The sequence below is a fragment of the Aquarana catesbeiana genome, linkage group LG07, assembly GCF_042186555.1.
Source record: "Aquarana catesbeiana isolate 2022-GZ linkage group LG07, ASM4218655v1, whole genome shotgun sequence".
Taxonomy (NCBI): Eukaryota; Metazoa; Chordata; class Amphibia; order Anura; family Ranidae; genus Aquarana; species Aquarana catesbeiana.
The window spans coordinates 193,500,273-193,516,712 of record NC_133330.1 but is presented as its reverse complement, the minus strand read 5'-3'; the positions used below and the strand labels follow the sequence as shown (position 1 = coordinate 193,516,712).

The window sequence follows — 16,440 nt, the reverse complement described above, 5'->3', positions numbered from 1 at the left end:
ATCCATCCATGCTCAGCCATCTCTACTGCTGTGCAATACTCTGCAAAGCCCCACATTACCCTGGAATACCCCACATTACTCTGCAAAGCCCCGCATTACCCCGCCATACTGAGCCATGCTCGGCTGTACTCGGCCTCTGTATGTGGCCAGGCTGTGGAAGTCTCACACGTGGTATTGCCGTACTCAGGAGGAGGAGTAGGAGAATCTATTTTGAGGTGTCATTTTTGGTATATACATGCTATGTGGTGGAAATATTGTATAAACGGACAACTTTGTGTTAAAAAAAAAAAAAAAAAAAAAAAAAAAAAAAAAAAAAAAAAAAAAAAAAGCAAAAGCGTTTTAACCACTTCCCGCCCGCTGGCCGTCATACGACATCCTTGACTTTGTGCGGGGATATCTGAATGATGCCTGCAGCTACAGGCATCATTCAGATATCAGCTTTTTCAGCCAGCGATTCCCTACACCATAAGAACGATCATAGCGGCTGTTCCACTGCTTGATCGTTCTTACGGGAGGCGAGAGGAGATGCGCGCCCCCCCCCCCCCCCGCGCGCGCGCGCGCTTCTACCGACTCACCGCTACGATCGAAGCCAGGATCTTTTTTTTTTTTTTTTTTTTTTTTTTTTTAATTTCAGGCTTCCCAGCCTAGAGGTGAGATGTGGGGTCTTATTGACCCCATATCTCACTGTAAAGAGGACCTGTCATGCCACATTCCTATTACAAGGATGTTTACATTCCTTGTAATAGGAATAAAAGTGGTCAAAATTGTTATTTTTTTTTGGAAAAAAGCATTAAACTAAAATAAAGTAAAATGAACAATAAAAAAAAAAAAAAAATTTTTAAAGCGCCCCTGTCCCTGTGTGCTCGCATGCAGAAGTGAACGCATACGTAAGTCCCGCCCACATATGAAAACGGTGTTCAAACCACACATGTGAGGTATCGCCGCGATCGGTAGAGCGAGAGCAATAATTTTGGCCCTAGACCTCCTCTGTAACTCAAAACATGTAACCAGTAAAAAATTTGAAAGCGTCGCCTATGGGGATTTTTGAGTAGCAAAGTTTGGCGCCATTCCACAAGCGCGTGCAATTTTGAAAGGTGACATGTTGGGTATCTATTTACTCGGCGTAACTTCATCTTTCACATTATGCAAAAACATTGGGCTAACTTTACTGTTTTGGTTTTTGTAAAGCACAAAACAGTTTTTTTTCCAAAAAAACGCGTTAAAAAAAATTGCTGCGCAAATACCGTGCGAGATAAAAAGTTGCAACGACCGCCATTGTATTCTCTAGGGTCTTTGCTAAAAAAACATATATAATGTTTTAGGGTTCTATGTAATTTTCGAGCTAATGATGATTTTTACATGTAGGAGAGAAATGTCAGAATTGGCCTGGGTGCTCCAGAACGCCTGAAGGTGCTCCCCTGCATGTTGGGCCTCTGTATGTGGCCACGCTGTGTAAAAGTCTCACACATGTGGTATCGCGTACTCGGGAGTAATAGCAGAATGTGTTTTGGGGTGTAATTTGTGGTATGCATATGCGGTGTGTGAGAAATACCCTGCTAATATGACAATTTTGTGGGGAAAAAAAAAAAAAAAAGTAAAAAAAAAAAAAAAAAAAAAAAAAAAAAAAAAAAAAAACTTGATTTTGCAAAGAATTGTGGGAAAAAATGACAACTTCAAAAAACTCACCATGCATCTTTCTAAATACCTTGGAATGTCTTCTTTCCAAAAAGGGGTCATTTGGGGGGTATTTGTACTTTTCTGACATGTTAGGGTCTCAAGAAATTAGATAGGCCGTCAGTACATCAGGTGTGATCAATTTTCAGATATTCGCACCATAGCTTTTGGACTCTATAACTTTCAGAAAGACCAAATAATATCCACCGATTTGGGTTATTTTTACCAAAGATATGTAGCAGTATAAATTTTGGCCAAAATATATGAAGAAAAATTACTAATTTGCAAAATATTATAACAGAAATGAAGAAAAATGTATTTTTTTTACAGATTTTTCGGTCTTTTTTCTTTTACGGCGCAAAAAATAAAGAACCCAGCGGTGATTAAATACCACCAAAAGAAAGCTTTGTGTGAAAAAAAGGACAAAAATTTCATATAGATACAGTGTTGCATGACTGAGTAATTGTCATTCAAAATGTGAGAGCACCAAAAGCTGAAAATTGGTCTGGTTAGGAAGGGGGTTTAAGTGCCCAGTTGTCAAGTGGTTAAAATACAGTGAAGCACTGATCAAAGGTTTCAAATACAATAATCAAGAGGGATTTCTCCATGGGGGGGGTCCACACCTCAGGACAAAATAAAAATAGCAAAAAAAATAAGGACTCACGGGGGGGTTATCCTTAAAGAGGAGCTTCAGCCATTTTTTTTGGTCATTAAAAAGAAAGCACAAAAGAATTGTATATTTTTTTTGTAAACTAGTCCCATCAATTCACCATGAAATGGATATAAATTAAAAGCAGACATGTTTAAGTCCAGCACAACCATAGCTGCCCCAGATATAGTGGAGAGAAAAAGAAAAAAAAAAAAAAAAAGGAAGAAGAAAGGGTGCACTTATGTGCATGTTCTATCAACTGGGAACAGCTTTGGGCACATTTGTTGTAATTATCCTAAACCCGATGAGGAGTGCTGCAAAAAAGCAGCTAGAGGGCCGCATGCGGCCTATAAAATAACAGTGACAGTCCTCTTCTAGAGCTTATTACCAAATGGCAAACATGTCACAAAGGAACAGCACTGAAAATCATATATGCTTTCAAGGCATGTCTAGCACTCTTGAAGGTGTGCCAAGTTCATAATTAGAATTGTTTTTTTTTTTTTTCACTTTGCATACGAAGTTTATAGGTGTTAATACAAAAATAGGCAATTTGCAGTCACTCACACTGTACCACAGTATTCATCACACTTTGTAATACCATAGATAAAATCTTATGAAGAAGCTGATAAGCAAGCGCAACTATAATGGCTGTACTTATAGGATAACTAAACCGGACAACAGAAAACACACACACATTCATTATATATAATTACATTGTAGCTTAACAATCCTTAGATGTGGTAGCTGCATTTTTTTTTTTATTTATTTAGGGGCCAAGAACATTAAAGTACAGAAAAAATAAATAAAAAACCTGTTAATCTTCCTTGGGTTTTTAAACAGGATTTGTCAAATTAAGAAAACCAAAAGCTGACAGGTATATAAAAAAAAAAAAAAAAAAAAGTACAGACCTCCGCTTCACTCGAATACCAGGTTGTTCAAAGAGACATTTTAGCACTTGTGTACAGTCAGAGCTTACCCGGACCCTTTAACAAGAAAACTACACACACACACACACACACACACGTTTTGGCCTAACTTTATGAAGAAAGATTTGCTAAATTTAATAGCAGAAACCAAGAAAAAAGAAAAAAAAAAAAAAAAAATTCAAAAATTGTTTTTTTTTTCAAACAAAAAAGCACCCCAGTGGTGATTAAATACCCCCTCCCCCCAAAAAAAAAGTTCTATTTGTGTGAAAAAAAAAAAAAAATAGTAATTCACGTAGTGTTGCAAGACCAAATTGTCATTCAAATTGGGACAGTGCTGATATCTGAACTGGCCTGGGCAGGAAGTGAGTAAAAGTGTCTGGTATTGAAGTGGTTAAAAGGTGTAGGCTCCAGGGTCATTAGCCTCATATGAGGTTCACTACTAAGTGAGCCAGGAGGGAAAGAAAAGTCTAAAATTTTGAACTTGGGTCAGGATTACATGACCTGAGCCTGCAAGCTAAGTATATGAATAGCCAAAACTTTGTTTTTTTCTCTTTTCACAAAGGAACCCATATTAAGTTATTTTGTTGCTGCTGGTGTCCTGTCATTGAAACACAACAGTGGAATTAGAGCTGCACAATTAATCGTCAAGAATCGTTATCGCGATCTTGACTAAAGTGTTTCACAATTCTTTCTATGCAAAGAATTCTCTCTGCTCTTCTGAAGTCACAGCCATCAAAAGAAAGGAAGAGAAAAACTGGGCAGTCTGCCAAGAATCAAAAGATTCTTTATCATTTGAACTTAAAGGGGGGGTTCCGGCCGCAATATTTATTTTTAAAAGTCAGCAGCTACAAACACTGTAGCTGCTGACTTTTAATAAGGACACTTACCTGTCCAGCGAGCCCGCGATGTCGGCCCCCCGAGGCCGATCCGTCCATCGCCTCCATCTTAACGAAGGGAAACAGGCAGTGGAGCCTTGCGGCTTCACTGCCCGTTTCCTAGTGCGCATGCGCGAGTCGCGCAACGCTTTGTGCATGGCCCCGTGGTTTTCTGGGACACAGTTCCTAGAAGGCAATGGGGCTGCTCGCCGAAGAGGAGGAATCGCCGCGGAATAGGAAGAGGCAGATTAGGAAGACTGCCTAGCAACAAGGGTTTCAGGTAAGTTAAAAAAAAAAAAAAAAAAAAAAAATCTCTTTCTCAAATTTTTTTTTTTTTTATTAAGATTTTTGATGCACTTTTTTATTTTAGGATGGCCCTCCACTTTAACTATAAACATTGTAACAATTTGTCAATGGAATAGACTGTGTGTAAGTGAAAAAAGTTTAACCGCTTAAACAAACACTAAACCTTTTTCTGACATTTGTTGGTTTCAAGTTAAAATCATTTTTTTTGCTAGAAAATTACTTAGAACCCCCAAACATTATTTTTTAGTAGACACCCTAGAGAATAAAATGGTGGTTGTTGCAATATTTTATGTCACTGTATTTGCGCAGCGGTCTTTCAAATGCAATTTTTTTGGAAAAAATAATTACTTTAATGAATAAAAAAAACAAACTAACCAGTAAAGTTAGCCCATTTTTTTGTATAATGTGAAACATTTTACATCGCGAGAATCGTGATTTTTTTTTTTTTTTTTGCTTAGAATAAAAAGAACACGTGATTCTCATTTTGGCCAGAATCGTGCAGCTCTAAGTGGAATATGTTCCCCTCACCACCTGCTCTCATGACAACTCTAGATTTTTGGATTTACCTTCAATTTACATCTCAGTACCAAAAGTCACCAAAGCAAATAGAGGGATGTATCTCCCCAGCATGGACAGAGACGGAATACAAACTTGCCAGAGGGACTAACCCTTGCCCACTCGATCCAAAACCATAAAAAAAAAAAAAAAAAAAAAAGAAGAAGTTATACACTTTTAAAACGAGCCATTGACGTACCTCTTTATAGTTCTATCTTTGCAGGTAGCAGTTAATGGGCAAGTTCAAGCCAGATGTGCTATGCATTAGAAATACCGGTGGTTGTGAATATAGTTCACATGTCAACAGAAAGGCACGTGTGAAATCTTTCCAAAAACGCATATGCTTAAAACACTGTATCTTACATAAAGGTAGACATTGCAAAGACATTTTTGCTGGGATAAGTGTAGCTTTGGGCAGCTCAAGTTGAAGTATCTAGAAGTCATTTATGGCTTGAATCAGTTGCCCACATCTACACCCTTTGTATATAGTCCCAAACCGATACATAGAGACACACACACACACACACACACACACACACACACACACACACACCTTTCTACCATTTCTGTAAAAAATAAATTCATATTTACAAAAGATGTTAATTGAGCCATTAATTACTAAAAACTTATACAGTAAAAAATATATTTGCCTTCCATAAAATATTTTTAGATCAAATGTGTTATACAAATAAAAATGTGCGCCTAGCAGATATACTGGAATAAATTAATTAAGCTTTTAAAATATAGAAAATCTTAAAAAAATTTAGCTGCACATTGTTGGATAAAAAAAAAAAAAAAAGGTAGGGTATACAGGTTTTTGTATGGGAGTGTCGGTACCCTCATTCTTGCTATATGGGGTCTGGTTGTACTGTGTCTGATGCTTCGGATTTTTTTGTGGGTTTATGCTACTCTCCTATATGTACTGAAAATAATATTCCCTCATTCTTTAAAAAGAAAATCAAAAGTAGATGTAGGTGAATTCTGAGCCATTTGGACTCTTCACCAAACCAAAACAAATACATATAGCAAAGGCAACACACAAAAATGAGCTCACAAGTATTTAATACATTTAGTATGACTGTGTGCACATGCCATTATTGACGTCAACCCTTTAAGAAAAACGGATGAGAAAAAAAAAAAAAAAAAAGACAAAAACAGTAACACAAAACGTAAACATAGAAAAATAAAAGGAAAAGCAGTGGGTAAATATGATATAGACTGCAATTAAATATAATTGGAATAAAATAACTTGATTTCAAACCCCTCAGAAAAGGAAGGTTTTATTTTCCACATGAATTATTTCTACAACTATGACTACATCTACAAAAGCACAAAATACTTTCTTACCTGTAGCGAACATGAAAGCTAGGGTCTTCACGCATGCTTATTAAAACTTCAGTCCCCTCCATCAAGATGCATTCTCAAAACCATTAAATAAGAAATTAGAACAATAACTATTCACTGTTTTGGGTTTGCACCAAGACTTTTTTCCTCTGCAACCGAGAAATAGTTCCAAAGTACAAAATGTCAGGTATTTAACGCACCCAGATCTTCATTTACTTAGGTGTAAAATGCTGCCCACACCGGTCCCTGGTTCTTGAACCCTTTCCGGATCCATTCGGTTTCTGCTCTGTAGAAGGAACACAAGATGCTTGGCTTGAGGATTCACTTTTGTCTTTCCGTCAACAGACCTTAGCAGCCCTCAGAGTGGAAAAAGCAAAGTGATCCATGCTGACTGAGCAGTCAATGACTTAGAGACATGTGTCACACAGTAGCTATGGTGACAAAGGCAAGCAGAATTCTGGGATGCGAAGAGAATCATTTTCAGCAGAGGTAGCATGCTGGCCAAGTTTTAAAGAGGTTTCAGATTGCATCAAAGCTCTTTAGAATCACCTTAGCTGTGGATTATATAATTAACGATGATGTCATAATGCATAAAAGCAAGCACCCAGCATCAAGAAAGCTGATTACTAGCAATTCAAGAGCACAGCAACAAAAGCCTATTGTACATTACATTGATCAGATTTCAGCAATGTGGGTTTTTTGGAGGAAAGATTGAAAGGTAGTGTGAAACATACAGCCAAATACTTCATTTTTAATGTTGATTACTAGTCACTAATCACAGAAAAGCTATAAAAAACAGTGTCCAAAGGTGAATTATAAACAAACCTTTATAAATCACTGGTCTCCAAGACAGTACTAAGAGAAAAAACCCCACTAAAACCAAAAGGACTATACAGCATCTCTTCTATATTGTAATATGACATCAGCTTCATTAGTTACATACATCTGTCCTGATTTAATTTATTTTTTTTGAAAGGAATCTTACCACTCTACCAGATACTTTAAAGCAAAATATACAAAATCACAATGTTGCTTTTCGAGAGGTTTTTTTGAGAGATAATTATATTAGAATCTAATGATTAGATAAATGGTGTTCACTTGCCTCATCCTCCCCATACATTCCTACCCTCATTATTCGAGGCTTTTCCCAATAACCAATAGGGATTAGCAGTAGGCATGCAAGCGTCAACACTACCAAGAAGTTTTGAAACTATTCCAATCAGAATGACCAAGCATTCAGTTGCAGTAGCAGGGCTTCAAGGGCTACTGTAGGTATGTGCTGGAGATTGGCTTTAAAGTAGACATTTCAAAGAGAAGTGAGGGATATGAAAAATGAATAAAAGAAATAAACATACTCACCTAGGTGGATGCAGCATAAATCCGATGCTGAATCTGTCCCCCGCCGCTTCTAAGACCAAGAACAGAGCGATCAATGACCACTGATCTCTCAGTTCAGTCATGGCTCTGTTCTGCTCCTCCAGCACCAGACTGTGCAGGGGGTGGGAGAGGCTGGCTCCGGCTTTCAGCAGCCTGATCCGTGGATCCCGACATTAAATTTGGAATCTCTCCAGACTCTGGACCGGCTGAGTGACATCAGGAGACAGCAGGCTTTAGCCCATTGTCAGCTAAATACGGGTCACAAGAGTGCACTCATGTGAGCCCCAGGAGCAGCGAGGTCAAAAGAGCTTTGGCCCTACTTCTCCTTTACAGACTGCAGGAAAGACCCTGTATTTCAAGCACCTACAATCAGCTACCTCCACCCCACACACACACACACACTTTTTCCTGCAGTCTTTAAAGTAATTGTAAAAACAATCCATTCAGTTTAAAATAGAAAATGAAATGCAAAACTTTTTTTTGTTTAGACAGACAAGTCTGATCATTGGAGAGCAGGCCGAGTTTCCAGCATAGCTAGAGAACTGACCATGATGTGCTCTCCTGCTTAGTGTGGTCAGTTTTTATTGGAAAGCAAGGGGACTGGCAGGAACACCAGGGACTTCACACAAAGAACAGGATACATTTTCATACAAGTACATGGTACAACTACAAATGCTTTTGTTTAGGGCCAAAGGATCACAGGAGTGCACTTTGTTCTGTGACTCGTATTCGGCCGACAGTGGGCTAAAGTCCACTGTCAGCTGACGTCACTCAGCCGATCCAGGCTCTAGAGAGATCCCAACTTGAATGTTGGGATCTTCCTAGACCGGCAGCTGGCACAGCCGAGTGCCTGAGCCAGCAGCACTCGCACCCTCTGCAGCTCAGCGCTCCAGTGAGCACTGGAGGGGCAGAGCAAATAGTTCTCTGCTCACTGAAGGCCATGAACCGAGTGATCAGCAATCTTTGATTACTCGGTTCTCGGTCTAGAAGCAGCAGGGGGACCGACATCCACATAAGGGAGTATGAATGTTTTCATTTTGTTTTTTGCCTGTACTTCTCTTTTAAAGGGCGTCACAGCAGTTTACCCTTCTTCCTCCAGCAATGGTGGGCGACCTACCCATTTAAGAACTTTTGGGGGTGGGCTGGGGAGAGGCCATGCACAGTCTACTCGTATGTCTTGAAATTAAGCATCTTTTCTCAAACTTGAGGACTTTAGTATACTAGAGAAGCTGGAATGCATAGGTAACGTTTCGAAAAGGTGATGCAAAGGTAAACTAACCCTTGCAGATCCCCTCTATTAGACCCCTTTCACACGGGGGCGTTTTTCCAGGCACTTTAGCGATAAAAAAAAAAAAAAAAAAAAGCGCCTGTAAAGTGCCTGAAAGAAGCCTCATCTGCAATCCCAGTGTGAAAGCCCGAATGAGGCTTCTTTACAGGCGCTTTTTTTAATGCTAAAACGCCCCAGGGTGAAAGGGGTCTCAGTGTGAAAGCACTCGGGCTTTCACATTGGGATTGCAGATGAGGCTTCTTTTTCAGGCGCTTTACAGGTGCTTTATTTTAACGCTAAAGCGCCTGAAAAACACCCCAGTGTGAAAGGTCTTATAAAATTATTGTTTAAAACGTAAGTTTACGTGAATACACTACATCCCATTGTGCCACAACAGTGCGGGGTGATACCATGAGTGAGAGAAGAGAATGCCGAGAACAACATGTCACAGGAGCATAGTGCAGCAACTATGCTGAGAAACACCAACATTTATAGGAAAGGAGCACCACCCTACCCTCACAAAAATTATAAAATGTGGGATAATAATTTGTCAGTATTTAGAGATTTCATTAGATCCTTTAAGGATCTGAAATGTGTATTTCATAAGCAGAAGAAGAATTACAATGGTTAGGGTGTGGTAGTAAGACTTTATGATGACATTTACATGCATAACACAATATTTACAAAGATCTGCATTATATTAGTTTGTGGCTACTTGAAAGAACACATTACAGAGTTGTTTGTCACGAGTGCTAGAAAATGTTCATAGGGACATTCACAAATTAAATTTTGTCTCTCTTTCACTATGTTAACTTCACATGTTAGCTTTATTTTAACAGGCATGACAGATACCAATTTACACTTTGAACATACCACATTTAGACCCCATACACACTATATAACTTTTGTTGTCTGATTTACTTTAGATTTACCAAAACCATGTAGTGCAAGGGCCCGCCCGATTGCATGCAAATTTAAACTCTAAGGCCCCTTTCACACGGGCACCATCAGTTTAGCCATGTTAAAAACGTATCAGTTCTTATCCGTTGCTTCATCTGTCTTCAGTTCCGTTAATATCCGTTTTCATCCGTTTATGTACACGTTTACATCTGTTTTTGTATCAGTTTACAGCAGTTTCTGTGCCTTTAAGGAAATTACCCAGAAAGCATTGCTCCTCCCATCCTACATTGCCATGCGTGAACAATTTGCCAGCTACTTTCTATCTCCATCAGGAGAAGATCCATGGCAGTACCAATATTTTTATAATTATATATATATATATATATATATATATATATATATATATATATATATACATATATATATATAAATAAATTTGGTTATTTCATTGTGTTTTGATAGCACATAAAAAAGACACAAAAGCACATCATATGTTCAAAATTGTTTTAGTTTTATTATTCTGAATAAACCTTTTAAAATAAAGGTTTTTTTATTTGTCAAAGTATGAACTTTGAATTATTTCTTCAAAACGGATCTTAACTGATCGGATGTAGACGGACATCATCCGTCAATGTCCGTTTTGACGGATCTGGACGTAGCCCTGTACGTTAAAAAAAAAAAAAAAAAAAAAACACGGATAAAAACGGAAGCGAAGGTTAACGGATGATAACGGATGGTCATCCGTTTGCCCATAGGAATGCATTGTCGTCCGTCGACGAATGGAAGAAAAACAGATAGACAGTCCGTCCGTGTGAAAGGGGCCTTAAGGTTTGACCTATTATATGATTTTGGTAAATCGAAAGGAAAAAATCTAAAGAAAATTGTATAGTGTGTATCCAGATTAACAGAGTGAAATGTTTCCATGCAACCTTGGAGAAGAGAAAAGTGCTACTCACACATTAAATAGTGTGGCATCACTCTCCCCAGAAGTCTACCATAAAGTTACTTTGTACATTTTTTTTTTTTTTTTTTTTTTTTTTTTAGTCCTCATGCACACGGACGTTTTTACAGCTGCTTTTTTGAGCTTTTTTTGCAGCTTAAAAAGGCCTGTCTGTCTATGTTAGTCTATGGCTTCATGCCCACCTAGGCGTTTTTGAGCTGCAAGTGGCATAGGCGTTTTTAAGCTGTAAAAAAAACCCAGGACCAGTGGGTTCTGAGAGACGTTTTTCAGCTGTAAAAACGCTCAAAAACGCTCAAAAACGTCATTCACCAACGTTTTTTAGCGTTTTTGATCCATTGAAAAAAAAAAAAAAAAGCTAAAAAACGCTATTGCAAAAACGCTGAAAAACGCCGAAAAAAAGTTAAAAAAAATCACTGCAAAGATACTGGCGTTTTCATAACGTTTTTTTAACAGCCTGTGTGCATGAGGGCTTAGAGTGGAGCTTGGTGCGTTTTTTACTGTGATTTTTGGTGCACAAAGAAACGCACAGATGTCAGATGTGAATGGAGCCTCATCGTTTTTGTGTGAACACACCAATTTCACTTTCAGGCCCTGTTCACATCCAGCATAGTGGGAGTGCACATTTTGTGGCGCATTTGCATGTCACATTGTAAAATTGTGCAGGCCTGTGCAATGGCGACAAACTGCTTACATTTTAGGCTCCATGCACACTGAAGCTCATAAAAAGCCATTTTTGGGAGTTCGGGCGTTTTTTTTTTTAACAGCACATAAACTCCCCTCTATGTTATCCTATGTGTTCATGCACACATGGACGTTTTTGGAAGTTTATGGGCAGTAAAGTTTATGGGCTGTTGTCAGAACACCCTAAAATCGCGTTCAGGAGCTGTTTTTCTGACCACAAAAGACGCTTAAACGTCGATAAATGCTCAAAAACGTGGCTCACCAGCGTTTAACATTTTTGATCCATTTAAAAAAAAAAAAATAAAAAACTAAAACGCAGAAAAACTCTAATAAAAGCTATTAGAAAACGTTGAAAGACTCACTGCAAAGCTACTGCGGTTTTATAACGTTATTTTAACGTCCAGTGTGCATTAGGCCGAATGTACATGGGATGCTAAGGCAATCTCTTCTGAACGTTTTTCTTAACAGCTTGAAACCGCCGTTTAAAAACGTCCCGCATTTGCATGCCGCGTTTAGCGGTGCTCACGTCTAGGAGCGTTCATTTAAAGCGGAGGTTCACACAAAAATTGAACCTCTGCTTTTCAGAACCCTCCCCCCCCCCCTCCGGTGTCACATTTGGCACCTTTCAGGGGGGAGGGGGTGCAGATACCTGTCTAAGACAGGTATTTGCACCCACTTTCGGGCATAGACTTCCCGTCCCCCCGCGCTGTCTGCTGGGACACACACGGGTCCCAGAGAAAGCAGGGACCATGCGCAGTAGGGAACCGGGAAGTGAAGCCGCAAGGCTTCATTTCCTGATTCTCTTACCGAAGATGGCGGCGGCAGCATCCGAGGACCGAGGGACGCTTCGGCCTCGGGTACCGACATCGCTGGACCCTGGGACAGGTAAGTGTCCTTATTTTAAAAGTCATCAGCTGAGGTATTTGTAGATGCTGACTTTTAAGGAAAAAAAAAAATTGGCGGAACTCCCACTTTAAGGCATCATCATTAGACCCTCAAATAAAATAGGACACCTTTAAAAACGCTTCTAAAATGAAAACATCTGGCGTTTGGAGGCTTTTCTTTGAAGGCAAAAAAATGGGTTCAAACGCAACTGCCTAAAAACTACATTAAACGTACCTGTGTACATGCACACATAAGATAACATTGGATGAGTTCAGGGGCAGCTGAAAAAAGCGTCCAACTGCCTCTGAACATCCGTTTACCAGCAGCAGTGTACATGGGGCCTTACTATCCACAACCGAGGCTTTAAAAGCCTTTACAGGTTATCTAGAAATACTTACTTTAAAACGAAGCCCTCCAGGGGTGCGCTGTCATTACAGAGGCTTCCAACTTCACCCGGTCTTCCTTCCAGGATCGCAGGCTGCAACCACTTGAATAGCAGACCTGCGATGACGTCACTCCTGCACATGCGTGTGGGAATAATCGTTTAGGGCACAGGTTTCTGAAGGAACGGCATAGGTATGCCGTTCCTTCAGAGCGTATGTCCAGCTTCACAAAAAGTCATTTGTAATAGGGGAGGGGGAAATTTAAGTAGACCTTACCTTGCATATTATTGCAAGGTCCACATTAAAGGGGGTTGTAAAGGTTAAAACATTTTTTCATAAAAATATCAAACATGCACTTACCTGCTCTGTGCAAGGGTTTGCACAGAGCAGCCCCGATCCTCCTCTTCTGGGGTGCCCCGCCGGTGCTCCTCCCCTTCATCGGGTGTCCCCACAGAGAGCCAATCTCCATGGTAGCACCTGTGCGGCTGAACTCCCAAGTGCTGCTGCTACATCTATTGACACGGACAGCCCCCGTGTCACTGGATTTGATTGACAGCAGCAGGAGCCAATAGTTCCCGCTGCCATCAATCTATCCAATGAGGACAGAGAAAACTTGTTGACGTTGTACTGCTAAATAAAGCTTAGGAGCGTAAGAAATGCATATTTTTTTTTACCTTTTGTAATACTTGACCCTCGTATTAGAATGTAAGCTCTAAGGAGCAGGGTTCTCCGATTCCTTGTGTATTGAATTGTAACTTTACTGTTTGTCCTAATGTTGTAAAGCTGTTGGCGCTATATAAATCCTGAATATTATAAGAATTCTAGAGAACATTAGCGTCTCTAGAATTGTATTTCTTGTTACCAAGAAATATGTTTTTCCCATGCTCCTTCAGCTGTATCTAGTGGCCAATTATGCGATATTTTACCACTGCCCATAAAAAAAAAAAATAATATATGTTCAAAAGAGAAAACAGACTAAAAACATTTGTTTTTGCCCCATTCCCACAGAATAACGGTGGAACTTCAGTCATTTTCTTCATCTTTCCATTAATTAAATCTTCTGCCCTTGTTTTACCTTTGGATAGTAAATTTTTTTTTCTGCCAGTAAATAACTTATACCGCCCACTTCCTGTTTGTCTGGTAAAAAGCCTAGGCTTATGACATCATACACAGGTCTCTCTCTCACCTTCCTGAGAGTTTGCGGGGGGGGGTATGAGTTATAAGAGGGCCAATGAGAACTGCAGGGCTGGAGGTGTGTCTGTGTAAATCCAGGAAGTGAACAGGCAGCAGCTTCAGCTGCCCACAGTTAAAATGGTTGCAGCCAGACTGAGTGGAGGGAGATTTCTGCAGCAAATTTGGCAAATACAGAATCACAGTATATATAAAATATGCAAAATGGTTGGAGGGAAGCTTCAGAATGGCAAAGATATTTTTATTACAAATTATGTGAGCAGACTGTCGTTCCTTTTGAATGTACATGCAGATTCACTGGACAAATGGCTATGAAAATTTGTTATAAACAGACTCTATAGAGTGTTCACACATGTTAATAGTGCTGCTCTAAGAGCCCTTTCACACTGAAAGCGTCGGGCGCTAGTGGTAAAGCGCCAATATTTTTAGAGGCACTTTACTGTCACTATTCGCCTGCTAGAGGGGCGGTTTTAACCCCCGCTAACGGCCGAAAAAGGGTTAAAACCGCCCGCAAAGTGCCGCTGCATCGGTGTTTGCCGGCGCTGCCCCATTGTTTGCAATGAGCAGGGGTGCTTTAGGAGCGGTGTATACACCTCTCCTACAGCGCTGCAAAGATGCGGCTTGCAGGACTTTTTTTTACTGTCCTACAAGCGCACCGCGGGCTTTCACACTGGAGAGACAGGAGAGGCTCTTTACAGGCGCTATTTTTAGCGCTGTAGCGCCTGTACAGCGCCTCAGTGTAAAAGGGGTCTTAATCTCTTCTGTGTGCAACGGTGTACTATGCATTAGAGTGTCATGCAAAAGTAGTTTAAAATAAATGGCAATGAAGGCCCAACACACATAGATCTGTGCGTTTTAAGTTTCTCCCTGATGTCCATGTCACATTAGTCCTCAAACGTACATCATTATTGTGCATGCAAAGCAAATAGCAGAGCGTTTCTACGGTTCACGGACATGTTACAGTGGAACTTTAGTCAGAAAATTAAGGCATTTTTAGGCACTGCTGTGTTTGTAGAGGCCGATCTGCTGACAGACTTAGCCTATGTTCGCACTGCTGCGATCTCAGATTGCATGCGATTCGCACCCGCACTGCAGGTGCCGATCAAATGCGATCTCTGAGCAATGCAAGTTCAACCATACAGTTGTATGGCTGAACTCGCATTGGATTCGCACAGAAAATAGTGCAGGGACTTGTTTTTACCAGCACTAGAAATCGGATCGCATGGATGTTCGCACTGCGATCTGTGAAGTAAACTGGACTAAACTTTGTTAATGACACCCGCAGCGGTTCACAGAAGGCCGTGTGAACTGCCTGCGGGAGAGGAGCAATGCAGGAACCGGCGCTGGAATCGTGCTGGTTCCAGCATCGCACTAGTATGAACCCAGGGGAAAGCAGGGAATCTGCAACTGCCCTAGTGCTGTACGTGTGATCAGTTATGACACCAGACATTTGATGGTTTGACAGTTTGGTTGAGGACACAAGCAAATGTGACAGTTAGGCTACTTTCTCACTGAGGCGTTTTTCAGGCGCTTTAGCTCTAAAAATAGCACCTGAAAACTGCCTCACCTGTGAAAGCACTCAGACTTTCACACTGGAGCGATTGCAGGATGAGAAAAAAAGTCCTGCAAGCAGCATCTCTGGGGCGGTGTGGGAGCGCTGTATACACCGCTCCTAAAACGTCCTGCCATTGAAATCAATGAGCAGGGTGGGCAAAGTGCCTGCAAATCGCTTCGGCAGCGGCGCTTTGAACCCCTTTGGGGGGGGGGTCAAAAGCGCACCGCTACCGGCAGCAAGGTGCCGCTAAAAATAATGGTGCTTTACCACTACAACCCCCACCACCTCAGTGTAAAAGTGCCCCAACATTCCTGGAATGCCGGGATTGCTAACTGTTTTTGAAGCTTAAATCAATGGGTTTATTTTTGCTTTATACTTTACTGCTGTTCAGGGGCTCTGCGCTTCAGCAAAATGGCAGCCTCCAAATTCACAGGTATAGTGCTGGAGGCAATTTACAGCGCACACTAATTTTGGTAGCATATTTATTCTTCATGTGGAATGTATGTTCCTTGCTAAAGAACAATCATTTGTATCAAGTTGTTATGGGTAAAGTATCGCTTTTGTAAATCACAGTTGGTGGGTGGATCGAAGGTCCAGCCTCCCATTGCCACTCGTGCAGAGCAGCAACCTATCAGTACAGTCCTTGGGAGGGAGGGGGGGAGGGGGGCATCCATACAGCAGTAAATCCTTTGAGAACTCACTGGTAATAGGAGCCACTGCAAATAAGTACTGGTAGCAATAAAAAAAATAAAATAAAACAACCCGGTGCAAAATTCACAACAATGAAGACGACAACGACATGGACTATCAATAAACGTGGCTAGGCACAGGTAGTTTTTTTTTTTCTCCTAACAGAGATCCAGCCAAACACTTTTTTTTTAAATCTTTTTAAAAGTCAGCAGCTACAAACA

At 40.4% G+C, this 16,440-nt stretch overlaps 1 protein-coding gene across 3 annotated transcripts in view; it reads right to left on the bottom strand.

Moving 5' to 3' along the window:
• Positions 1-16,440, bottom strand: part of GPSM2 (G protein signaling modulator 2) — a 113,691-nt gene that overhangs the window by 84,429 nt on the left and 12,822 nt on the right. The window contains exon 2 of one of the 3 annotated variants that reach the window (XM_073592936.1): positions 6,333-6,615. The exons of 1 other annotated variant lie outside the window; for it this stretch is intronic. In XM_073592936.1, the coding sequence (XP_073449037.1) occupies positions 6,333-6,394 (62 nt within the window). In that variant the 5' untranslated portion in view covers positions 6,395-6,615. The remainder of the gene's footprint in view (positions 1-6,332; positions 6,616-16,440) is intronic. One more of the 3 variants, XM_073592938.1, reaches the window with a different exon arrangement.